Raw genomic sequence first — 26,377 nt, forward strand, 5'->3', positions numbered from 1 at the left:
AAAATTGATAGGGGTCATCTGCGAGTCATGATCAATCTACCCATGAAGTTTCATGATCCTAGGCATATGCGTTCTTGAATTATCATCCGGAAACCATTTTACTATTTCGGGTCACCGTGACCTTGACCTTTGACCTAGTGACCTCAAAATCAATAGGGGTCATCTGCGAGTCATGATCAATCTACCCATGAAGTGTCATGATCCTAAGCGTATGCGTTCTTGAGTAATTATCCGAAAACCATTTTACTATTTCGGGTCACCGTGACCTTGACCTTTGACCTAGTGACCTCAAAATCAATAGAGGTCATCTGCGAGTCATGATCAATCTACCTATGAAGTTTCATGATCCTAGGCGTATGCATTCTTGAGTTATCATACGACAACCACCTGGTGGACGGACCGACCGACCTACCGACCGACCGACCGACCGACATGAGCAAAGCAATATACCCCCTCTTCTTTGAAGGGGGGCATAAATATTAATATTATAATTTTTTCATTATCACTTGTACCGTCATTACTAGTATTAGTTGTAGTAAAGTTAATAATTAAAGTAAAAGAAGGGTATTTACAAGAAAGAAAAAACTTTAATATTGTAATGATACATTGTATAATTTTGAAAAAGATAATAATATAGTTTATGATAATTATAAAATACAATAATGCATGTAATACTATTTTAATAAAACATCAATAAATACAAGTACATTTGAAAGAAAAATTATTTATTCTTTCTCACTTTTTGGGGGGAAAAGGGGGTGTTAATGTGGCATCAAGAGAAGTGTGAATCAAAACTGTTTTTCTTTTAAAATGGCATTCTGCATCTTTTGTTTTTTATTATAGTTCCCTAAGACTTACCATGTCACATATGACAAATCACTCAAATACAGGACCAATCTTCAATTACAATCACTGATTGGTCAAGATTAACCAATCAGAAACTTCAATTTTCACATGTGAATTCTCATTAATGCAAAGATCTCAACTAATCTACACATTTCATCACAGATTACTATTTCCAAGAGAGCAAGACGTCCCTAAACCTGAAATGTTATTTTCCATATATTTGGACTTTATATCAATTTCTGTATGACAACTTCCAATGAACGGTCCTAATATATTGTTGATTTCCCATACAAACCCAATTCTTCCGACAACTCTGTTAATCAAGTTCATGTAAGGCCAAAATTTGTATTCATGTATTAATATGGCAAACAATATCCACCTGGATTTAGCGTCTGTGCCATTTAAACTCTGGCCACTTTTTTGCAAGATGACAATTTAATGAAGATAAATGGACAATTGTGAAGGTTGAAAGTCCACATCTTGTGGTGAAAAAGACTAAAGCACTTTACCATCAACAATGCTGTGGTTTAATACGCTTGCTCCCACAAAACTGCCTTTTTCATTTCAAGTGGCTAAACTCAATCGAATCATTCTTAAATAAGCTCTGCTCACACATTTTGCCTTTTCGTACCAAAATCTGGGTAATAAAGCATCGTCGAATTTCCGAAATAATGAAATTGTTTGCCACGTCTTCGAAGTAACCAAGGATGAGCTAAACGCTGATGCGAGTAAATCAAAATTTAATGAGTAACACTGCTTCGACATCTGTCTAAGAAGAGACTGGCTTTTGTAGAAGCATCAAAGGACCTTAATCCTGCAAAGGTTTTATAGTTCATGATTGTTACATTCGCACAATGGTATAGGCTCAGCCATCATATTAGGCTTGAGCAAACGGAATTCAACATATTAAATTCCACTAAATATGAATCTTTCACTGTGTGTGTTTTTTTTTTCAAGCTAATTTATGCATGTTCATTTTAAAATGTATTGTCAAGGGGATAATATCTAACAAAATGTAAAATACATGTCTGATGTGCAATTACCTGAAAAAGATCATAAAATAAAGAAATAGTGGTGTCATATTTCAACAATATAAAATACCAAATTATTTTATAATACATCAAAAAAGAATAAAGGAATCAAATCAAATTACTTAATTAAGTCCATCAACTTTGATCGAAATGACATATTGGTTAAGTTAGATCAAAACAAATGTTTGATATTACATTCGCGAATTTCATTTTCAACATTTTTGGCAAAAATGACCAAAAACATGCACAATCATAGTTGAAGTTAGCAAATAAACATGGGAAAAATTATATTTGTGTTTGGTTGCAGGCCTTTTCCTCCTGGCCATTTGGGAAAAAAAGACATTTCGGGATTGGAATTATTTTCTCACAAATGGCCCACTAATCTTGGAAAAAACAATTTAATATAATTCTTTATAATGATTCAAATTAAAAGAACCAATTCATTTCATTTAAAGTTATAATGTGGTGGAGGTTATTAAAATAAAATTTTGATATAATTATCATTAGACACGTGTTTCTTAAAAAATATATAAAAAAATGATATTTGGGGGAAAACAAATCAATTCTTGATTTTCTTTTACAAAGTTGGTTTGGGAATAAGTCCGTTAAACAGACCGTTAAACATAAACAGATATGCCAGTAAAAGGCCTAGGTTGTGCTTTTTCTTTAGGGAGTAAAGAAAATGTTAATATACTGGATGAGATTCATCATGCCAATGTCATATTCTACAAAGAACTTGTTAAAAAATTACCAATCCTAACTAAAAATGTCATTATGGGAATAAATGTATATACAATTACAAAAGTTGGAACCAGTTGATATTCGACATATATGTGCAACAGAACACAATGAAATAAGTATAAATTTTCCAGGTAAGTGTCATTTTAAAATTAATTGTACTTTGCAAAGAACTTCTCTATACTTCTGAAGTTTTATGCCTTTGGTCATAGTGTCATCTATTGAAAATAATATAAATATAAATAGAATATCACCTTTTATGGTTTTCCCATTGAAGAGCACTGATTAAGCAAACAGGGGGAGTAATTATGCAGGAAGAAACGGTATTGTCAAAGAAGAAAAAAACTATTTTTACACTCAATTATAATACGTTGTAAACCTTTGCCGGTTAACCAATTTTATTATTTTGCCAGCAATTGTTTACAGGTCTGAAACAGAAATTATGTTGCAGTTTAATAGTATGCTTTTAATACTTTATTTCAATGGAATAATTTAGGCAATAAAATTTTCAATGCATGTTAATTTCTTTCAACCTATTGATTTTAATCATCAATAAATATTGACCTTTCTTTATAAAACACTTGAATAATTTTCATCAACAATAAACTACAATACTTTATTATGTAATGAGAAAAAATGCATTTGTTGTTTATTTATCGTCCTAAACCTACAATTAATCTGTGTGGGGGCTTTTTGTTGTTGTACTGTCATGTAGTTTAATTTGTTTTTGTTGATGAAAATGTTGTCTTCCAGTAAACATGCCTTAAATAATTTAATTACACTATTATTATTGCAAGATGTCATTTTGCAATAATATATTATTGCAAGATGTCATTTTGCAATAATAAGAATGGTCCGTGTATATGTCCTCATAATCCAATACCAGTATCATTATAAGAAAAAAATAGATGTCACAACAAGCAAATTAAATGAACAAAAATCCAACATGTATTGCAGGACAATATTCAAAGAACAAGCAAATTCGTTGAATTGATATCCCCTGCCATTATACTTCTGGACACAAAAGTTTTCTGGACGGATGGACAACGCCAACGTGCATCATCCTCTTATCCATATACTCATACCAAGTTTCAATGAAATCCGTCAAAGCACTTCCAAGATAAGGCTCCGGACACACAATAAAAGCAGTTTTCAAGATACAAAGGGCCATAACTCCGTTATTATCGGATGGTGTACAATGCCATTTGGTGTGCATCATCCTCTTTATCATATATATACTCATACCATTAGTTTCAAGGACATCCCCAAAAGCACTTCCAAGATATGGATCCGGACACAAAAGTGCCGGAAGGACGGACAGACGGACGGATGGACGAACAACGCCAAAACAATATCCCTCCGCCTATGGCGGGGGATAATAAACCAGTGATGAAGTCTACTTTTACAGTTCACCATTTTTAAATAGTTTGTGCTTGTATGTTTGTTTATCTCAAAGCAAGTTCGGAAATTAAAACATGATTATCGTATTTAAGCATACAATTACTAGTAAACCATGAATTAATTCTCATTTAAGTCCAGTTACTGTATTTATGTAATAAACCAGTAGAGTTCTCCAAGCCAGTAACAGCATTTTATTTGTGCTAATAATTGTGGGTTATTTGATGAAACCTTCCAATTAATAATTGAAACAAAAACTGTACCACACAATGACAGCAGAACTATCAATTTATTATATGGTTTCATTTTTCTTTTTTTTCAATACAAAAGACTTCAAATTAATTAATTGAAAATACAAACTGTTCTGAAAAGCCCTGTGCTATATCAATAAAAGACCATAATTGAGCAAATACAGGCTTTTCAACAATATTTAAAAGGCCAGTCGCAGTGTTCTCTAGTTTTCAGCGGCCCCAATCTAATTATGTGATGGCTGAAGTTGTACCTTTGAAAAAAGGAATCCACTTTCTTACTTTGTTGAAACCGAACAAAATACTGGTGCTTTCAATCATTGAATTGACTTGAATGTGAACATCGGTAACCATTTAACATTGTCGCCAATACCTGTCTACAATGGATGTTATATCAAATGTAAACATCTCAATTGAAAACATAAGTGCGAGAAGTCGCTCAATAAAATACAGAAAGTGATGATTTTACCACTTTGCTCTGTCACCAACAAAGATTTCAATTAAAATTTCCTGAGTCTCTATTAACAGTTAGAACCCCACAAAACCTCTTTTCAGTAATTACAGTCAATTAAGTTCTTTGTCATACTTCTATACCAGAACTTATTAATTTTCCTTCTAAATTGAACTTATTTCAGACTGGTCCATATAAGGACAACATAATTATATGTTTATAACATACCAAATTGAAATGCAAAGGATTTTTGCATGTTTATTTTTATGTCTGAGATAGGCGTTAGTTTCCTTATTGGAAGCATTTTTGGTATTTTCTCAGGCAGTCCTACTTAAATTAACATTTATTTCCGGCCAGAATGTCCTATAATCATGTGGCCATTGCCGGTCCGGACTGATCACTTCCGGCCCAAAAAGAGAAAAATGATGAAGAAAGACAAAATTGAGATTTGTTATTAATACTTTAATATTATTATAATAATATACTATTTGATATCAATATTTATAAATTTATCTGACAAAAAATGAAACCTAATTCCTCTAAATCAAATAATGTACTTCTAAGAGCTTCACTATATTTACTCAATTGAAAGCAAGTAAATTGTTTATGCTTAAACGGATAAAACAGAAACGGAAAGGCACATGGTTGTAAATTTGTATTCTCCATTTGTTGAATGTACTGAGGTAGTTTGTTATTTGCTTTGACGATGCAGCAAAAAATTTCAGATACAGTATACACTTACGTCCATCAGAAAATGCAACTAATGAAAAAACGTTTAAAATTATTGGATTATTCATTAATATCAATAAGTCTGTGAAATTTAACTTTTGCTATGAAACTTTTCTGAAAATAGCTTATAGAATTCCAAATTTCACCATAATTTTATTAATTGAAACAAGGTCCTACAATATAAGAATCATTTCTGGATTTTCCAAATTATTGTCAAAAAAATCCGACGACAGACTGTATTTTGTTCTTGGATTTGAAGTCATCGAAATAAGCAGTTTTCCCAAGCAAGAATAATTTTTCATAAAATTACTTGATACCAAGCAAATGATACAAGCCTTTTTGTTACAGAGAATTTAAACAAGGACGGTTCACAACGTACCAGTGCAAGGCATACAGACTAATGCTTGTATTGACCACTAGATTCAGAAATGAAATTACTTATCATAAGATTGCAAATGTTTTAGAAAAATAATAATAAAATGCATGTTTGCTTATTAAGTGAGGTTAAATATTCTGTTTAAACAGAACAAAAATAAATAACATACAACAATTGTAATAATTTGATGGCACATTTCATGAGGAACGCCAGCAAAACTAAAAATACCTTTTATAATAATATATTGAGTATTTATAAAGTGACATATGTTCATTTGTTCGCATGCAAGTTGACTTTTGAAAGTCATTTATCTATGAGCAAGCACATACTATTTCCACATCCATGTGTAGTATTAAAATGTGTTTGGTAAAACTTAAAAATGGCAGGTCTTACAAAGCTTTCTTAATTATTTATTATCTATTTAATTAGTGTATAATGGAATGCAATGGAATACTGATTTGTGTGTGATTTATTGTACAACACTGTTATTGCATCTTTGAAATGATAATAAAGAGACAACATGTTTGCCTGACTTTATGTGTAACAGTTATGTTAAAATGATTGGCAGCTACCCAGATGCCAGGCTTGTACAACAGAAATAAATGTGTTCTTGTTGTTTTATGTATTATTTCCAAAGTAAAAGTTACTAGATTTAATGACAGTTTTGTACCACCATTATTGTATTATATTTACAGGTAATTATACACATGACAAAAGCATCTTGATTTTCATATTAAAACTGAACTTTGAGTTAAATAAAATTAAAACCTTCGAAAGCCCTAGCATACAAAATAAAATGTATAAAACACTGTATAATTTCCATTGTTTTTCTGTCACCAGAAATGATATGGAATTGTTGTGGAGAAGTGTTAAAACACTTTATTTTGTTCTTTATCTACATTACAAAGATCAGTGTGTATTCACTTTAGAATCAACTATTTGCAATTTGCAATACTTACTATTGTGTAACATTAATTAATATTTTGATCATCATGTTAATAACTTAATAGGTGTCTTTTTATGTATGCTATTCAAAATTAAATTGAGAACAATGTAAACGCCCCTTAATCATACATGTACGAGTTATACTGTAGACTTGGGAATGCATTTAATAAACAAAATGTTTGATTAATAATACATTTGTACCGCAAACATGGTATGCTGGCTTAAGAATATAATTATAACCAATATAATTGGTCATATAACACTCTTTATTTTTCTAAGAGTGTGCATGTTCAAAATTACATTTTTGAAAGTAAACATTTTTTTAATATCAACTGGAAACAAATATTTAAATGATCCTTTGACTTACTTCTCAGAGACCGTCCTTCAGAATCTGGTGTCCCTCTGTCCCCATGTTCGGAGTAGGAGTCAGAGTTCGTCTCATAGTTTACTGAGCTCTGACTAGAGGGTCGGTCCTCACAAATACTTTCATTATGATTATGGTTCGAGTCATTGGACGCTGTATGCGATTTTTTCGAAAGGTCTTCTGGCTTGGGTCTCTTTGCAGGGGAGAATGCTGAATGAAACTGGTCTAAAGTATTTTCACCTGAAACATGGCGGAATGCACTGCTACCTGCCGGATGCATGATTCCCACCCCTGACCTGTCGGACCTCACCCCTGCCCTCACCAGCGGGTGGACTGGCGCATATATTGGCGATGGGAAATGCTCACCGGGTCGGTACATAGTGAAGTTGGGTGTGGTAAACTGTGGTGAGCCTTCTTTGCTGTCTGGGTTGGTGAACCTGGGTGTACCGTTCAGGCGTGATCCCTCGTGATTCTCAGCCGTGCTGGCAAGAACCATCAGCGCTGGTGATCCCATGGGATTAGGAATGAAGGAGTCCATGCCTGTCGGAAATGGCTGATGAGCAGCTGGCGGAGAAAGAAAAGGCTTGTGCCAGAAATTGAATCGAAACATTGCCAAGTCATGCAAATTCTGCATTTTAGCTGTATAGTTAGTGTAATCCATGATCATTAAAAAGGCAAGCTATGTTCTATTAATCTGGAACACTATTAAAAATACAACAAGCTTTAATTATTTTAATTAATAAAATCATCCATGCTATCATATAGTAAGTCAGTAGCTGATAGTCAATAAATATATTCTATAGTAGAACCAAGTAATGGTTTTATCATCAGACTGCAAGTGTACAGACTATACAAGTGACAAGCCCCGCCCACTTTTCACACACGTTGAATCGTGTGGTTAAACCTCCCTTAAGGCACGCCCCCATCGATGGCCATACACTTCCCTTTAACGAACGTGAAGATAAATTGCATCTACTTAACAATTCTTGACGTTTTGTTTAACAGCAGAGTATACCCACAATATAGTTACATATACAATTTGGTAATGCGTATGAATATATGAATTGATATTTCGAACAAGTCATATTTGTTTCAGCTGTTAGGCCGATGTAAACAAACTATGGCGGACGAGTGCAGTTGAAAGACAAAAAGTGTGAATTTCATCGACCGCAATCGGCTATATGAAATATGATTTTACAAAAATATGGTAGCGCACGTGAACATAAAGTATCAATTAACATTCTCCTATACGTATTTTACTTGCAGATTATCGGATTGCGTCCTTGAAAATTGGATTAAAATGAGTTACCTGCTTCAGTACTTCCCGGCAGTAACAATAACTCAGCCTCGTTTTGGACTGGGGAAACCAATCGAAAACGGAAATCCGATATTCTATTTTTAGTTGAACGAGGCCCGCGCGTTATTTAAATTCATAAGAAGTAGCTCTACTGTCGCGTTCAGTTCAACCATGTTTTTAATTTTGTTTATATAGGCACGTAGTTAAAGTACATACTGAAGTCGTTTAACAAATGCGCAATACGATTGCTGCTAATATTATTATTATTGATACATATGAACTACGTAAATACCGTTATCTTCCCCATGTTTAATCTCTACTAATGGGCCTCATTAAAACGTCTCACAAATTTCGCGTGCCCGTTCCCTGTTTTTTGACACTTGACCATTTACACAAGCAGAGTGTGATGTTTCTTCCATGATATCGAGACTGAAATATTTATATCTTGGATTAAAACGTGATTGTTTTGCAGTAGAAATTCGGTCGGGATTTTATATTTAAGGTATGTGTATGTACCAAATTAAATAATTTGCATCCATTCGGGACACGAACCTGGGACATCGCGCTTATAAGAAAATTTCTCTATCGCATGTGAGTGAATGGGTATCACTAGTACACTCTTTCTAAGAGTTTTTTTTTACACTAGTAATACTTTGCTTTCTTAGATTTTTTTTACACTAGTAATACTTTGCCCGATCTTTGTTCACTGGTAATCATGCGATGATTTGTTTATGACTGATTTTTTTGCATTAAGTGTAATGGATTCTTCGAAACCACCGACGTCTCTTAAGCTCCCGGTCTCTCTGTCCCCTCCCGCGGGCTCAGACGACGGTACCGGAAGTGGACCCAGCTGGGGCCTCATCATTCCCATCATCCTGATAGGGATCTTCTTGGTTTGCGTCGTCCTGTGTCTGTGGTGGCACAAGTGGCGAGACAAGCGCACCCTGCAAATGAGGTGAGTGGAGATTGCCTTTTACTTGATGCCTTCTCTGGTCTATATGTAAATATCGATGATTTAAAAACGACAATTCACCGTTGCATTACCATCAGCTTAATAATTCCCGTAATTCAATACTGGACAGTGCTATCCAATCTGTCACGTTGTCCATCCAGCTTTTCTTCTGACGGCCTCGACGGCGACCCAACTCTAGTGCAGGGCTTGTATACTTTGTTTGCTTTGTATGCCTTGCATATTTTGTTAACTTGGTATGCTTTGTATTTGCTTTGCTTGCTTTGTATGCTTTGTACTTTGTGCTTTGTATACTTTGTGTGCTTTGTATGTTTTGTATACTCTGCATGCTACGTATGCTCAATATGCTTTAAATAGTATGTTTTGTATGCTCTGCATGATGTGTATGCTCTGTATGCCTTGCATGCCTCATGTTGCTTTGTGTGCTCTGCATGCCCAGTAAACTTAACGTGCTTGTTTCTGTTTTATGTAACATGCCTTACATGTTTTCATGTTTTTACGGATATATGCTAACTAAATGCTATATGACAAGTAACAAAGCCGTAGTATAAATGCTTTATACTTGAAACAATTGATTTAACCTACTGCCTATTTTACAACATATCTAGTGGATATTTTATTCTTTTTATTAAATAATTATCTGACTTTTAAGCAGATTAATCTAAACCTTTTTTAAATATCCATATCTGATGTTATAATATCATTTTATGTATATTTGTCTTTTAATTTACAAATTGATTTCAGTCTATCAGCTTTTGTACAATTGTTATCCTTATTCAACATGTTTTATAGTCGGTTGCACAAGCTGCATAAGCTTATGTTTATTGTTTTGATTCACTCTTGCCGACTCAAAATAAATCTGATCTTATCTTATCTTATCTTAGGACCGGATCCAGAGGGGACTCAACGGGGAGGGGGAACACGATTTGTTCAACATTACAAATACGGAGGGGGGGGGGGGGGCGGGTTGAAGTCCAGTGTACAATGAATGGTCATTTATCCCATTTTCACCGCGACATTGACGGTATAACACGTTGTGGGATATACTTGCTTGTATTCAACACTGTGGAATATACCTGTCGCGTGCACGGACTACTTTTTAAATGACGTCATGCGATATGCGCTAAAATTAGGTCGATATTGTTTGGTTCATTGATCGAATTTTAAGGTCACCCATTAGAAGAAAATGTGCATATTTTGCAGAAAAACATATATCTGACATATTCACCAAAAGAAATGTTGAAATAAAATATGAAATTACACGATTTTTGTTTTGTTATTTTTTTATTTATAACAAAGTCGACAAAACTTAAGCTTCAAAATTATACGACCTTCAACCTTTAAAACTAGTCATATGACATAATTTTTCGCCATCCGTATAATGAATCAGCTGATTGATGGCGTCATAAAATGACATATTATTGCGTCATTTTCTCCATTTTTTTGACGATTTATTATAAACGCGACTTATTTCACATTTTTTCTACATGTACTGTATGTCGACATATCTGAATTGTCAATTGATCACATTTTCCTTATTTCGTGTAATGTGCATTGTTTATAACCAAAGCATATACTTTTGACATTTAACTTAAAGGGATCTTTTCACGCTTTGGTAAATTGACAAAATTGAAAAAAGTTGTTTCAGATCCGTAAGTTTTCGTTTTAGTTATGATATTTGTGAGGAAACAGTAATACTGAACATTAACCATGCTCTAATATAGCCATTATATGCATCTTTTGACGATTTTAAAACCTAAAAATTATAAAGCGTTGCAACGCGAAACGATTGAATAATTTGGAGAGTTCTGTTTTTGTCGTTAAATTTTGTGAAACTACAAAGATTGCTTATATAAGGTATAAAATACGTCACGTATGTGTACTCGGCGGAATAGCTCAGTAGGCTAAAGCGTTTTTACTTCAGGACTCTGGCAGGACTCCAGGGGTCACTGGTTCGAAACCTGCTCCGGGCAATGTTCCTTTCCTTTTTTTAATTTTTTTCTTGATTTTTTACTGGAGCTTTTATGATCCAATGTTTACATTTATCAATATATAGCATTTAATGAATAAGTTAAAAAAATGCCAAAATCTGTGAAAAGGCCCCTTTAAATATTAAGAATGTACAACAAGCCATACACATATCGCACAGTTCATGAATAATCTGCTATGTTTGCTTTCCTATTTAATTCACGTTAGGCATAGAGCTGTGTAAAGTATAAGATGGTAAAAATAGCACCACACTGGAATTGGGAACGTCCCATTTTGTACACGGGTATTTTCTACTTATTTATCTGTTGTGTACTGGAATGTTTGCCATTCTTTGTGTATTTATATATTAAATTATTTTCTCGTACAATAAGGGCATTTACCATAGATAAATAAAACATTGTGCAAGTTTAAACATAATTATGTTTGTATGCAGAAATCTGCAAATGCAACCGAGTTTACCAACGGCTATTATTAGATAAACTGCTCCGGTTCATTTGAACAGCAGTAATGTAGAGTACATGACGTAGCGTGTGACGAAGAAGAAAGTTTATCGCGTTCATAAACTCATTTGAATAAAGTGATAGAATTGCATAAGGGTCTTTATTTAACTATGCTAAAATAATTATTAAAGACCCTAGATGCAAAATCATCAATTATTGAGTAAAATGGATTATTAGATGGATTTTAAAGGATAATTAAAGGTAAGATACTAGTTCTTACGTATTTTGATTTTTGTTTGTACTTTTGTCGTTCCCTGTTCTCGGGGAAATGATTTTAACATGGGCGCCATTGATGCATCGGATCACACACGGCATACCCATAACATTATATAAAAAACACGTTCTGCGCGTCCTTAAATTCGTCGTCCGAAGTCGGAAAACGTATTGCCCTGTATATTTTGTCAAATAAAGTGTCAGTCGCTGCAATTGTCTGTTTACTCGTCAAAATTGTCAAGGTCTTCGATAGCTAAAGAATCTTCAGCGTACAGTTTATTTAGTATTGAAAGACCTGTACAAAGTCGCGCCAGTCAAAAATCATAAAAAGCGACATTTAAAGTTATGGTAGCCAGAACTAGGTCGTCGATGGTGTACATGTATGTTGACATCGACAGCATTTTGTCAGGAGCAATCGCCGCCATATTGGATTTGATCATTTTCTTTCGAAAATAAAATGAATTATAGTAAAGTAAAATCTTCTTTTCGCGGTAGTAATGTGTTAAAATTCGCATACTGCGTAAAATTGAATGTAGGCATATGGTGATATTTTTTACTTGTTTTACAGTTTGTGTGTGAATTTTTTAAAGACTATTTTGCGTACCAGAACAAATAAATGTATATCACTACGCATGGTTACATTTGTTAGATTTTAAGCGCTTTTATGACTGAATTAAAATTATTGTTAAGGTTATTAGATCTATTTATGTTAAATGTCACGTTGAAAAAATCAAATGGGATAAATAGAATACTAGGATTAGCGTTGAATACAGAGAAGTTTATGTTGCTCGGCTCGAACACCGAAAGCGCTCGCCAAGGCTCGCGCTTCCGGCGTTCTAAGCCTCGCAACATAAACTTCTCTGTATTCAACGCTAACCTAGTATTCTCTATATATTAATACGATGCTACTTAATATATGATACTTACAACATAAAGAAGTTCAATAAAACGCTAAGTATTCAATATGCTTAATTTTTATTTAAAATTGTGATTGGCATTCAACAGTTTAACAAGAAACCAATACAAACAAAAATAACATTTTTAATCTGTGTGTTTGTGTGTATGTCAGAATTTATTTATAGGTCATCGCTGAGTCTTCACGACTAACTTATGTGCCGACCTGCCCCTGTGCCCTTTAAGGGGAAAATATTTAATTTTGAGACGAAGTAGTCAACTTTACCCCGGCTGCCCGGATATTCGCCAAAGAAATAATTTTGATCCAGATGGACAAGTGCACGGTGGCCAATGAAACCTTAATGTGCACTGATAAACAATTACAAGACAAGTCATGTCTAGTTGCCCTTAAAAGGACAAGGTAACTCTACCAAGTGAGTGCTGACAATTAACAAAGACTTTCTTCCCTCTCTTCGCGCGCTGCGCGGCCTTTATGACCTCTCTCAGCCGTCGACCCGAACCCCAGAACGATGTCCCCAGCACGTTGACCGTACTGAGTACCGCCGTCCTGGGACACTTCCATTATCTTCTAAGGGCCACCCCCTCGAAGCCCTAGTCTGCATCTATGCCCCAGGTCCTCCCCGTCCGTCATCTACGCTGCCAAATACACTACCCTGCTACTCCCGTCCCTATTCCGGCGATGTAGTGAAACCCCTACCCACAATACGGAGAATGAGCATTCCGCTTTGCGATCCTTCCAAGTTCCTTTTTCTAGCAGAAATCGGGGGAAATAAGAATATCTGGCCAAGTTGGGTTAACACAAAAAAACACATGAAAAGAAGCTTTGAGCTGCTGGGGGACACGTGCCACTCGTGCGTCCTTCTCCGGTATAGTCGAGCCTAATAGTGTGCCGTGAATCACAGTCCTGCACAGAGATTCGTGCCTGGTGACGTGTCCAAATCAAGCCAGCTTTGGTCGTTTAACGGTCGCCAGTATGGGTTTTTGAGGGCCAACACGTGTTGCAGCCTTGTTCCAGACATACTCGTTGATCTTGTTCCCTATATAGGACATGCGGAGTAGTCTCCGATGACATATGTGATCGGACAAGGTCTCGCAGCCGAACAATGGGATGGAGACTACAACGGACTTGTAGAGTCTGTACATGGTGGAGAATCTGATGGAGCTGCTAGTCCACAACCTGATCAGTCTTGCCATCGCTGTGTTCGCCATGGCATTTCTTATATGGACCTCATCGGTACTGGTACCATCCTTAGACAGGGTTGCTTCCAAGTACTTTGAACAGGTCATTTCTTCCATTTTCTCGCCGTTTACGTTGGTGTCTACACTGGTGTTGTTCCCCATGATCTTCGACTTCTTCGTGAGACCTCCATCCCGTAATCGCACGCTCTTTCATAGAGTATGTTGGTGAGATCTTGATGTTCACTGCTGGTGCCACCCATAAGACAAATGCCATCAGCGTTTCACAAGTTTGAGATGAAGTCTTCAAACGATGGAGATAGAGGCGTGGTGGTCTGTGAAAGTCTCTTGAATTATCTTCTCAATCAAATGGTTTTACGGGACGGGTGAGAACAGGAAGCCCTGACGGACGCCCACTGATGTCACGTAAAAGTCCCCTTCTATCCATTGTGAAGTACTGCGCTGTGTCCTTAGATTTCTTGGATGACTTGCACCAGACCTTCGTCAATGTTGAATCGTCTTTTAACATACCAATGGCCCTTATGCCACACGCGGTCGAAACCTGTCTTAAAGACGATGAAGTTGTGAAATACCATAGGTCACGTATCTCCATGATGACTCTGAGGTTGAAGATCTATTCCTCCGTGTTCCCTCCAGCTCTAAATCCAGTCTGCTCTTCGGCCAGCAGTTCCTCGGCCTTACTTTGCAATTGATTGAGGATGATGCGTAGCACGACTGTGCAGGATTGACTGATGAGGCTGATGGTGCGCTGATTCTCTCACAGCTTGAGGTTGTCCCAGAGACTGGATCCACTCTTTTTGCCACTTCTTTTCGTATTTGGCATATTGTCGTTATTGCTGCAGTCGTTGCCTCTCCCCCATTCTCAATCAGCTCGGAAGGGACGTTGTCCATTCCCGAAGAGTTTCATGCATTAAAACTACGCACAGGGTCGTCCACCTCTGCTTTAAGTATGGGCGGACGTTCGTCGCCCGCTTCTGGTCTGGGATCACCGTTTCAAACAGTGAAAAAAAGCAGTGAACTTATCGATAATGTCGTTTGACGTTTCTGTTGCAGCACAATTCGTACGCTTAGCTCTTTTAAAAATGTCAGAAAACGTTGAACAAAAATCACTTACCGGGGTACATGTTTTGATTTTCGGTATATTATCGATTTTCATTATCTCGTCATGATAAAAAATACACATTTTCTATGATAACTTGTTAATTAAAATCGATATTCTACAGAACCAAACTAATCTTTATATATCATATGTACGTCGCTGTAGTCTAAAGAAGTACGGATAAGGGAAGCAGCAGATCCGTTAAGTACAGACATGGACGAATTAAATCTTTTTAGTGTATAACGAAAATAAAAAGTTGCATAGAGTCGGAATGCAGATAGTTCGGCATACGTACTATCTGTTTCAGGAACACCTCGGCGTTTCAGCGGAGTTACCGCACGCGCTCGAGCTCTGGACGTCAAGATGCGGTCCGGGACTCCACGCGATCAACGGCGCCTCTTCGCAACAGCATCAGTGAGAAAATATCATCTTCTGGAAGTACCGAAAGTGGTACGAACCGGAACTCCAACATTGTGAAAGTCAGTAACGTGAATGTCATACCCGTTCAGCCTCCGCGACCCATGACGGGAAAGTTTTCGTTTTACTGGGATAAGAATCACTGGAAGGCGTTCCCGACCTCCTCGCTCTCAGCTTCCGGTCGCGCGGGGACCAAACCGCTTTCACCAATTGACGAAATTGATTCACCATCGTCCATGAAGTTATCAGACCTGTCCCGGAGCTACAAAGTGAATTCCAAGGCCGACTTTTCACCTTACCATTTGACATGGAACACTCCGTCACATGTCCCTCCTGCATACGAGTACCCATCATCCCACGAACGCTTCGATCCACACATGACTGTGCGCGTGTCTGAACAGAATTCGACGACCAAACGCTTTTCTAGCGGTGACCAAACTCCCATGCCTAACCATGGATACGAGCCCGCAGTAAACTCGCCGTTTTTTCCCAACAACAACACGCCGACCACAGAGTGCGACAACACCAGCGACGCTTCACAGCGTCACTCACGAAACGGAAGTCACGCTCCCAGCCTTCAGTACACTAGCTACCCGTCCAGCCCGAAGTCGACGGTGCGGTCCGCCTCGAACCTGGGACTGTCCCTAAGTCTTGACACGACAACCACCCACCGTACCTCTTATACCACATCATATCATGGTAAGTTGACCGTTCAATCTTGAAGTCACTGGTTCTTTTCCTACTCACATAGCATTTTCAATATCTTTCTATTTGCATAGATACTGGTTCTACCAACGAAATGGACTCTTGTCTGATAGACTTAAGACTGGTCTGAGCTTTTTTTAAATCATGCTTAAACTAAGTTTACATGGCCATTGAATGAGCACTATGCGCCATAAATCAAATGTGTACACAGTGTTTCGAAATTATACAAGTAGCATGTATTCCACCAAGTTATTCTTATTTTTACCAATATAAAAATTTATTTTTAACTATTATATTATTTTAGCGCTTATGTTTTAGGTATATTTTTTGTATGAATGAATTATAAATTAAGTTAGATTTTTTTTATTTAGTATTTTTATCATACTCTCGGGTTCGGCGAACGCCAAATCCAAACTAATAACATGTATGCATCGAAGCATAATCTGAATGAATCAGAATGTAATTGTTGACACTAACTCATTTTGCTTTGTGTTTATGAGTGTGTTTCCCGTTATTCTAATGTCTCGCCTGTTGCAGATCCGTACCACAACTCGCACGAGATGAGCAACAGCGGCCTGCACGCTTCGTCCTCCTATCCGTCGGCCGATCACACCGACATGCCGACGACACTGAGCAGTCTGCCCAGCAGCATCGCGAAATTCAGCAAGCAGAACATTCTCGAAGACATGAACAACAACAGCGTCATGGTGCCGAACGCCTACTTGCCGTATACCTCCAATAAATTCATCAACTACACCCTAGCTAGCAGCTTGGAGTCCTCGGATACGCACATGTCAGATAACACGTCGCTTTTGCCTAACGTCGGTAGTAGTAACAATTCCGGTTACCCGACATCCGCATCCGGTTACCCTATTATGATGACGTCTTATCCGGCAAGAATGGAGCCAAGCGGACACGCGAGCCCGGAGGACTTGTCAAAGCTCGTGGATGAGATGTCGAGTATCCGACCGGTAGAAGAGTCGTCTTCCATGCGCAGAAACTCGTTTATGGACCCGTCGTCGCGCATAGTGAGCATTTCCGGTCACAGCGCTTCCGCCGAGTTCCGATATAGCTGGAACGGTTTGGGAAATCTGCAGAGGCTGGCTTCAACCGGCTCCGTTAATAGTCAGGTACGTCGGTATAGTGTCACATTTACACTGTACTTATATCGCGAATATGACTTCATACGTTTAAAATGGATGTAAATGTTAATTTTTGATTCTGTTATTATATTCAAATTTTAGTATAATAGTCTATGCATAAAATGCAGTATTTTTTTAAACTGTTAAGTGCTGTCAGTTTCAATAGCAAGCACGGATCATTATGAAATTGTTACATGAGTGCTTATGGAGGATATTGAGTTGTGTACATATACCTTATGCACGTACTATACATAGTAACTGTAGCTGTACTGCCCCCGGTATACATGTTAACTGTGCTATACATGTTCGGAGGTTTATGTCCAAATCAGATAAATCTCGTTTCTAATTTGGAAAGCATTCCCTTTGAATGCTTATGTTATTGTTCGTTTTTAACGATTTCGACGCTTTCTGTTTACCCCTCGTACACACGCATATTACAGACAGGCTCCATGTTCTGGGACAACTACCCCCTGGAGGATAGCAACTCCCGGAGCGTGTCGGATGCCCGCCTGCACGACAGCCTTATGCGTCACGTGTCCCAGTACAGCGCCACACCCGTCCTCATGGACACACAATACTGGGTGTAACCGCGCGGTCGTAGAGTAGCGCGCGACCTAGAATGGTTAAGTCATTGTCGAACTGTGTATCAATTATTACAAGTAATAATAACTGTGTTATGCGTTTAACTGTGTTATGTGTTGGAATTTGACATTGCGAACAACATAGTGATTCCTTCATATTTCTTGCTGAAGTCATTTTTTTACTGTAATTCCCCCCTTTTCGATAAGATTATAAAATGTTTGTCAATATATCTAAACTCTAAAAAGTTTTGATGAACTGAAGAATAAACATGGAAATATTCAATAAGTTGGACTTCATACCGCAACGTACAACTTGACTGTTAATGTTTTTGGAATCCTTTTTTTATACGCACATGACTTATGTAAATGTATTATTTATTCACATCTGTCAACTGCAGCACTTACATATATAGTGGAAAGGTTGAGGCTTGTGTTTGTGTGATATATTAAATGAGCCGCGTTCTGGGAAAACTGGACTTAATGCATGTGACTGGAGTCCTCCCATATTAGCCTGTGCAGTCGGCACAGGAAAATCAGCGATTCATTTTAATGGTATTGTTCGTTTAGAAAAAGTCTCTTCTTAGCGAAAACTCAGTAAAGGCGGAAAGTGTCGTCCCTGATTAGCCTGTGTGGACTGCACAGTCTAATTAGTAACGAATCTTTACGCACATGCATTAAACCCAGTTTTCCCATTCCGAGGCTCAAATATTTTCAGAGACTGATAGATCTCCTGCAATTCAGCTATTTTATAACTAATACTATCAAGTTAATATTAATTTCCTATTATTTTCCTTCATACATGATTTTGTGTTTAAAGTTTACGCATATACCTTTTATGTCAATCTATTTGGACCTAAGCGTTCAAATAACGAGCTAATAAATTTAAAAAAAGAACGTGCCGATATGTGATTTGTAGAATGTTTAACTAAACTATTGTTATGTTCTCATGCGGTCATTTTAAGATTTATCATTTTATGTTAGTTTCATGTTTAATTGACACAAATATCTATGACGACTTTGGCCATTGAATCTGCAAGGAATCTGCACATAAGAAAAGCAACAGCAGTTTTGGATACACCTTTTGAAAACCATAGTCAAAATCTTCAAGATCTTCATTACTTGGTTTATCACTACTTGTAATTTTCTTTAGTCTGTGTAGAGAATGAGACGCATCTTTAAATGTGAAAGCAATTGAGAAGTGTATGAAAACAGACGTATTCACTAGTCAAACCTGAGAACTAGCAACATTGATGAGCACTAGACGATATACTTCTGTAATTGCTGTAAACTAAAGGTCCACAGACTCGGATTGGTATAGCGGCGGGGTATCTCTCCTTTTAGTGTAGAAATAACTCTGTCTCCGCCCGGCAAGCCTGTATGCGTCTGGAACAGACTCACTACACGTGGATTCGCATTCGGAACTATTTCCCAGGTCCTCCCTGGCGTCTGTTGAGTTTTGACGGAAAACGCCAGAGGCGTACCCCGCACACCTGGACTGTCGTCTGCCCCTTGTATCGGTCAAAGAACTTTCGGACCCTACGTCGCTGTCATAATCATAACAGTCCGAGCGCGACAAACTTGACTCCCGACTGCTGCTGCGAGCGAGCCGAAAGCTACTGTTACTACGCCGATCGAGAGATCCGGATCTGAAGCTACTCCGCGATGACATCGCGCTAGATCGCCTGGACGACGAGGCACTTCCGGTGATTCCGTAATTCGTAAACCGATTCAAATACCGCAGCGGCGCCGCGCTATCACTGACGGTTCGATGCGTATGGTAAGTTATCCGCGGCATGGAGTACGACATGTTGTAACCTTCCATAGACAGCGGCAGATGGTGAGCCTCCTTCCGTTTTACCGCGACATGAAACAATTGCTTAGATCTTATAACGTCTTCCTTTATTCGACTCGCTTCTCTGTCCATCCGGGATATATCTGTGTTCATCTTCTGAAGCATTTGTATCAGGTATTCTTGATTTTGTACCAATTCCCGCGCACTTTTTGCACGTATCACCGAAACTTCAGACTTGCCCTCTTCCCTTACATGTCCGTTCGTATATTGAGCGGCGTTATGGCCATTAACATATTTAGTTCGATTGACTTTGAAACTTTTACAACTGTCGGATTCTGACTGACTCCCTTCGAAAACATTATCCTCCACTGTGTTTCGGACAAGAGAACTATTTCGATGATAAACAACTCCGTTTACATCTACATCGTCGCAATTCGTCAAAACGCCATTTTCAAGGGACGCGTCGCTATGTTTGCTAGAAGGCATGGACTTACTTGAAACGACGCTCTCACAATCGCTGTCTCGCTGATTGCGCTGTCCGTATTTAAATGAAGGATAGTATTTGTTCTGTTCCGTAGCGTACGAATTCCTGTTCTCATGCGACCCATCCTCGGAACTCTGCACGGAATCATCTTCTGGTTGCGATTGGTCGAAACGGTCCGTTTCATGACCATCTTTTCTGGTGCGCCCATGACTACGAGAAACACGAGTATTATCGCATTTTTTTTCTCTTATGTATATCTCAGATCTTGAATTGCAACTTTCGTCTGCTTCAGCTCGTAACGAACTATCACCGCGAGCGCGTGAATTGTCGTCTGCAACCGGTGCTTGATTTCCTTCCCGTCCGGACGGGTCGGGTTCACGTAGCAGACGTCGTCTGCTTTCCTGCCTTCTCAGCATGACGTCATTGTCCGACAGTCCCTCGTTTCTCATCTGCCGCAGTCTCCGCCGTGCAGACGGCACAGGCGGACGTGACGTTGCAGAGCTTTGGTTGCTGTCCCTGGAATAAATAAATATAAACTGTGATATATACTGTTTGCAAAAGATCATACTGGTTTGAAAGCTTGCTTTTTAAGATATTGAAGTAAACCATCCCTATGGGGGTTAATGCATAAGAATAAAATGCATCCCCGCTCTTACAACAACAAAACAACAACACTAAAATTCAAGTACATTGGTAATCATAATTATGGCATAGCAAAAGATCTTGACAAAGTTCGCTTTATACATAAATCAAAACAAACAGAAACGTATACTAGCCACACAAATTAACTTTGGACAAGTAAAATTTAAAATCGAAATGGCAAACAAACTTACATTGGTGGCTGCATGGCATTCCACTGCAACAACTTAAATGAATGTAGAAGACTACTTTACTATCCCTCCACTAAAAGTTTCAATGGGACAGTAATTACATACAAGACTAGGTGAACTAGACCTAGCATTCACTCCTAAAACAGATTCAATAATCCTAATCTTGGATTACTTTGCCTTAATTCGATGTTTTGTATTAGTTTTCGGATATAAATACGTATTAATGACGAAGGAACCATTCATGCATTTTAGATCGCATTACTCAGCATTATATTAGATTGTGTCATTCGCTGTTGCATAGTTTTTTCTTGGGTTAAGAAGCACCATTGAGCTCTTACACTGCGACCAGCTTAGAGTTACTCGGGCGATGTTCGTACAATTTATAGACGCCGTGCACTCTGTTATTTATAATAAACTCTGTGTTGCGATCAAGACCCCGATGACTACCTTTAATGTTAAGGTCATAATTTGCGGTCGAATCTAAAAACATCAACACACAAACAAACGGGCTTTTTCGTTTTTTTTTTTAGTCAACTCTCTTATTTCTGAATACCTCTAAAGATTGTGAAACCATTTCCCATTATCAGAATACAACGTGATCAATGATTGAAGGTCAAAAGTCAATGTCAAAGGTAAAAAGTAAACCCATCGTATTTCGGTCTAAACGAGCGTTAGGAGTTTAATATTGTACGTACCTTTAGAATTAGTTCACATGATCAGTCCATTACAAGTCAGTCCAGGTATCAATATCAGAAGCAAGATTTGGGTCATGTTTTCCGCTAAGACTCTTCATGAATCCGTTACAACCGATGCATTTCCTCTGTGTGGGGGTAATTTTGCCAGTAAATTGTTGTGTTCCAAAACCATCTATGTACCTGTATAGCTATGATTATATCGATAAGTTTTCATAGGACCCTACAGTGCTTTCAAAATTTACCCCAAAAAAGAAAACACAGAAACAACGGCTACAGAAAGGAATATAATACCCCCGTGTCTGAAAAAAAAAACACACATACAAACAGCTCACACAAACTCACTCAAGCTGTCACGCAAACAGACACAACCCTGATATCAGTGAAACAAGAAGACATGGACTTCCCAAAAAATAAAATAGAAACAGACATAGAGGGTAGGACGAATAGAAACAGACATAGAGGGTAGGACGATGATGAAAGGAAGCAGACAAAGAAGGCGGGAAAAGAGAGTTTTAATAAGGAAGCAGGATAAAATGAAATGTTAGTGCGAATAAAGATGTAGAGTTCGAGTTCGAATCAGGTGTTAAAGGGACCTTAACAAGTTCTGGTAAATTGACATAATTATACAAAACAAATGTTTCAGATTCGCAAATTTTCGTTGTAGCTATGATATTTGTGAGGAAACAGTAATACTGAACATTTACAGTTCTCTAAAATATCCATTATATGTATCTATTGACGATTTAAAAACCTGAAAATTATAAAGAATTGCAACAATTGAATAATTTGGAGAGTTCTGTTGGTGTCGTTATATTTAGTGACAATACGAGGTTTGCTTATATAAAGTATAAAATGCATCACTCATTGTATGAGCACGGATGGCCGAGTTGTCTCTTAGCGTTAGATTTTTACTCCAGGGGTCAGTGGTTCGAGCCCAGTTGAGGGTTACTTTTTTTCTTTCTTTAATGTTATTCTTGTTTTTTTACTGGAGCTTGTTAGATCCAATGTTGACATTTATCAATTTAAAGCATTTAATGTCAAACGTCAATACATGCCTAAATCTGTGAAAAGCCCCATTAAGAAGCTAACAGTTATGGAAAACACGGGGATAAAAACGAAAATAAGTAGAAAATGAAGAAGGGAAGAAGATTAGACAGTAAAGGAGAAGGAAGAACGAAACAGGAAATATACGTCACGCTTCTAGTGATGAGTATGCGGCAGACGGATTAAAACAGGTTGGAATTTAACCCATTTATGCCTAGCGTCTAGAAAAAAGGCCTTGGCAAACAGCGTAGACCCAGATGAGACGCCGCATGATGCGGCGTCTCATCAGGGTCTCCGCTGTTTGCTTAAAGTAATTTCTGTAAGAAATGTTCTAAATATAGAAATAAATATACTAGACATCCCTAATTTTGGAAATAGATTGATCCAATATTAGAAGGATGGGTGAGTCCACTAGGCATAAATGGATTAACATTTGTACAATCGTCGAATTTTTATATTCCTATAACTCAACTAATAATATTATTACATGTATCACACGCCTTTCCATATGAGAAATCCGGGTCCATGATTAACACTACAGATTTATGAGGACGACCAAATGACAATGACATACAATAAAATCCGCGATGTTTGCGTACCGCGGAAGTACGATGTCACTTCACTTCGAATATTTCCCGTCAGCCGAGTTCATTAGAATACATAAATACTTAATTCGAAACTCAGAGAAACTCAATTTGAGAAAGATAACAAACAGATTTCAATCTGATAGCCTAGCACTGATTTATCGAGAATTGATGAAGACGGACGACATTCTTTTAATGGCGGAGGCATTGCCTAGCTACGAAAGAAAAATAAATCTCAAGCGTTCGCAGCACCTTAGAGCAGCGAGCATCAAACGGTAATGAACGCTTGGTTTGGCAGAATTATTTCGCCTAATTCACAGGGTTGTTGGTTTTCTAATCAGAGAATGAAATGAAGCAAAATTATTGAAAATAGATTTGTTAATAATTGTGGGAACTGTACAGACGGTTTTCAACGGTTAGTGTATTTGCGTCCGCGAAATTACAATAATGATAGATTATCCAGATCCCCTACACTCTCTGGGCTGATTGTGTACCGATCTCTAAAAAACTCTTCAGTCTTTTTTATAAACCGGATTAGATTTAGCTCATTGTCGTCATATTACAGTAAGGAAGTGCAATAGTCATTTTGTAAATACAAGATACTTACATGTATTTAATTAAATAGTTTGTCAGATTATCCAAGTACATGTAATAGGTATACGTATGGAGTCTTAACATTAATTTCATTATACTATTTATGACTGCAGAAATAAGAGAATTAAGTATTAAGAAAAAACTATAAATCGGGGCCTGGAGGCCAGTTCATAAAACATTGCACGACAAACTGTAGTCACGATGCAATTGTTGACGATGTATTATTGCCAAGCACCAACCGCTATGATAAGTAACATTCCGTAATGGAGCCTCGCTTTGGGAAAACCGCCCTTAATTTATGTACGTACGATATCGTAACAGATTATCGTACATTAATCAGGGACGACATTTTTCGCTGTTATGGAATATTTCTTGTCAATTTAGTATTTTCAAAACGAAACATAAAATCTATGCGAAAAATTCCGTCATAGAAAAGACTGTGCACAGGTTAATGTAGGACAATAACTTACGCACATGCGTTAAGTCCGGTTTTCACAGAGCGCCGCGCAATTTAAGATTTTTTTCACACGCCTTTTAGCTTTAATACAAAAGGCTTGTTCGGATGAGTTGAGCGGACATATATGTTTGAAACGTTGTTCTTTTTTAAATTTAATATCAGGTTTATAGTGAATTTACAGGTACCTGAGGAAATTAGTAAAATAACTACATCAACATAATATAAAACAGCAAATACTGGATAATTTGTATATGATATGACATTGGAAAGAAATATACCCGGTCGGGAAATAATTGTAATTTACAAGTATATCATATAGATTGTGGAATTGTAAAATAATACGTATATTTTGGATTAATTATTTTTATAAATTATTGACCGCGAGTGCATTACATGTTGAAAGTTAATTGGATTTACAAAGCAGTTTCTTTTTCATGAATGACTTCGTTGAACGGATATAGAAAACGAATAAAGTTCCGCGGAACCTTATTGGCAAAAGTCCGTACGGCCTGGATGAAAAAGATCTACCATATTATAATCCAAGTCTTAAAGGATATATTGGAAGAGATACTATAGCAGTAGATCACGTGTTTACACTGTAAAAAGTGAATCTAAACTCGCGTACACGATAAGTAGAGATTCACAAAGATCTGTTTCTAATCTCGCCCCTGCGCAAATAACTAACGATACGGTCGAAACACGTCGGAGACAACTGATATCATAATCAGCAAACAAACTAGAAACAAAGGTCCTGTTTGCGCAGAACCATTAAACCTAATGCCAGTTCTTAGTTTTTTCGCAACAAGATCCGAGGGCATCCGAATTGGCGCTCGAAAAATGCTTTACAGATTTACGAATTGACAAGAGAAGATTTTGAATCGCCGTGCTTGTTGTGATTGATTGAAAAACGATTAAATATTGGTCTCTCCGGACTAAGCCAATTTACTTAAATTTGTTTGTTATTGGCCATGCGAGAATTGTGAACTTAAAAACAAAGTGGTCGCCTTTTGCTGTTCATTTCTAGACCGCATTCTACGAGAAGTGGATAATTGAGGTGCAAGTATCGGTCGGATTGACCTTCAGTAATGCTACATGCGTTTTATGATTTTGATACCAACATGTGTTAACCGTTAGGGCTACATTATCTTTCTTTCACTGAAAACATAATCATGAGACACTGTCAGCAATCCAGAGATACACGAATTAACAATTGCGTCACTCAAAAAAGTAAACTTTACTACAAACGTGAATAGAATTTAAGTGCTGAAGCTCCATTACGTTGTATATAAATCTGTTACATAACAGTTGAATCACCTGTCCAGACAGCCCTTGTGATTAACAGACTTCTGAAATTAAAAAAAAAATTCTATCATATCATGGTGCAGAATCAACGGGGTTTACATACGGGCTGGGCAGAATGAAAACATCTGTTAAAGGGACTGTCCAACAGATTTTGGCATGAATTAAAGCTTGTCATTAACTGCTAAAAATGTTTAATTGATAAATTTAAACATTTGAACTAAAAATCTCCAGTAAAAAAATAGGAATACAAATTAAAAAAAAGAATAAAAACGTTAACCTCCACAGGGCTCAAACCACTGACCCCTAGAGTCATGGAGTTATGGAGTAAAATGTATCCCTACTTTACCACTCGACCATCCACGCTCACGACTAATGCGGAGGTATTTTTTCGGCGTAGCTGATTAACGTCCCTTTTGACATTAGGTGACCTTTAGGTTACATTCA

The 26,377-nt window shown here is 37.3% G+C and overlaps 3 protein-coding genes across 8 annotated transcripts in view; 1 reads left to right on the forward strand and 2 right to left on the reverse strand.

Moving 5' to 3' along the window:
- The window catches only part of LOC127862292 (E3 ubiquitin-protein ligase Rnf220-like), a 46,966-nt gene extending 38,459 nt beyond the window's left edge, over nucleotides 1-8,507 (reverse strand). For 4 of the 5 annotated variants that reach the window (XR_008040535.1, XR_008040534.1, XR_008040533.1 and 1 more), the window contains exon 1: nucleotides 7,130-7,954. Coding sequence is in view for 2 of the 5 variants with exons in the window: in XM_052401364.1 (XP_052257324.1) it covers nucleotides 7,130-7,793 (664 nt within the window). In the remaining 3 variants the exon portion in view is untranslated. Of the gene's footprint in view, nucleotides 1-7,129; nucleotides 7,955-8,435 lie in introns of those variants that run through there. The other variant, XM_052401365.1, reaches the window with a different exon arrangement.
- Nucleotides 8,508-8,588: 81 nt separating this feature from the next.
- Nucleotides 8,589-18,576, forward strand: LOC127862293 (uncharacterized). Of its 2 annotated transcripts, none has more exons than XM_052401367.1 (5): nucleotides 8,589-9,014; nucleotides 9,178-9,378; nucleotides 15,614-16,422; nucleotides 16,966-17,558; nucleotides 18,011-18,576. In XM_052401367.1, exons 2-5 carry the CDS (start codon nucleotides 9,182-9,184, stop codon nucleotides 18,155-18,157), a joined length of 1,746 nt encoding a protein of 581 aa, XP_052257327.1. In that variant the 5' UTR covers nucleotides 8,589-9,014; nucleotides 9,178-9,181; the 3' UTR covers nucleotides 18,158-18,576. The 2 variants fall into 2 exon arrangements, with proteins under 2 accessions (XP_052257327.1, XP_052257326.1); XM_052401366.1 differs by having other exon boundaries at nucleotides 8,590-8,925.
- Nucleotides 18,577-19,187: 611 nt separating this feature from the next.
- Nucleotides 19,188-21,652, reverse strand: LOC127862295 (uncharacterized). Its single transcript, XM_052401370.1, has 2 exons — nucleotides 21,261-21,652; nucleotides 19,188-20,943 (listed from the first exon to the last, which is right to left on the reverse strand). The coding sequence occupies exons 1-2, from the start codon at nucleotides 21,272-21,274 to the stop codon at nucleotides 19,440-19,442; spliced, it is 1,518 nt and encodes a 505-aa protein (XP_052257330.1). The 5' UTR covers nucleotides 21,275-21,652; the 3' UTR covers nucleotides 19,188-19,439.
- Nucleotides 21,653-26,377: the final 4,725 nt, after the last annotated feature.

The sequence above is a fragment of the Dreissena polymorpha genome, chromosome 16, assembly GCF_020536995.1.
Source record: "Dreissena polymorpha isolate Duluth1 chromosome 16, UMN_Dpol_1.0, whole genome shotgun sequence".
Classification (NCBI taxonomy): Eukaryota; Metazoa; Mollusca; class Bivalvia; order Myida; family Dreissenidae; genus Dreissena; species Dreissena polymorpha.

Excerpts from the sequence above, each read along its gene's own strand:
- LOC127862293 (XM_052401367.1), top strand. The coding sequence starts at position 9,182 with ATGGATTCTTCGAAACCACCGACGTCTCTTAAGCTCCCGGTCTCTCTG. Across the intron at positions 9,379-15,613 it reads AAGCGCACCCTGCAAATGAG|GAACACCTCGGCGTTTCAGC; the intron begins GTGAGTGGAGAT and ends TATCTGTTTCAG. Across the intron at positions 17,559-18,010 it reads CCGGCTCCGTTAATAGTCAG|ACAGGCTCCATGTTCTGGGA; the intron begins GTACGTCGGTAT and ends CGCATATTACAG.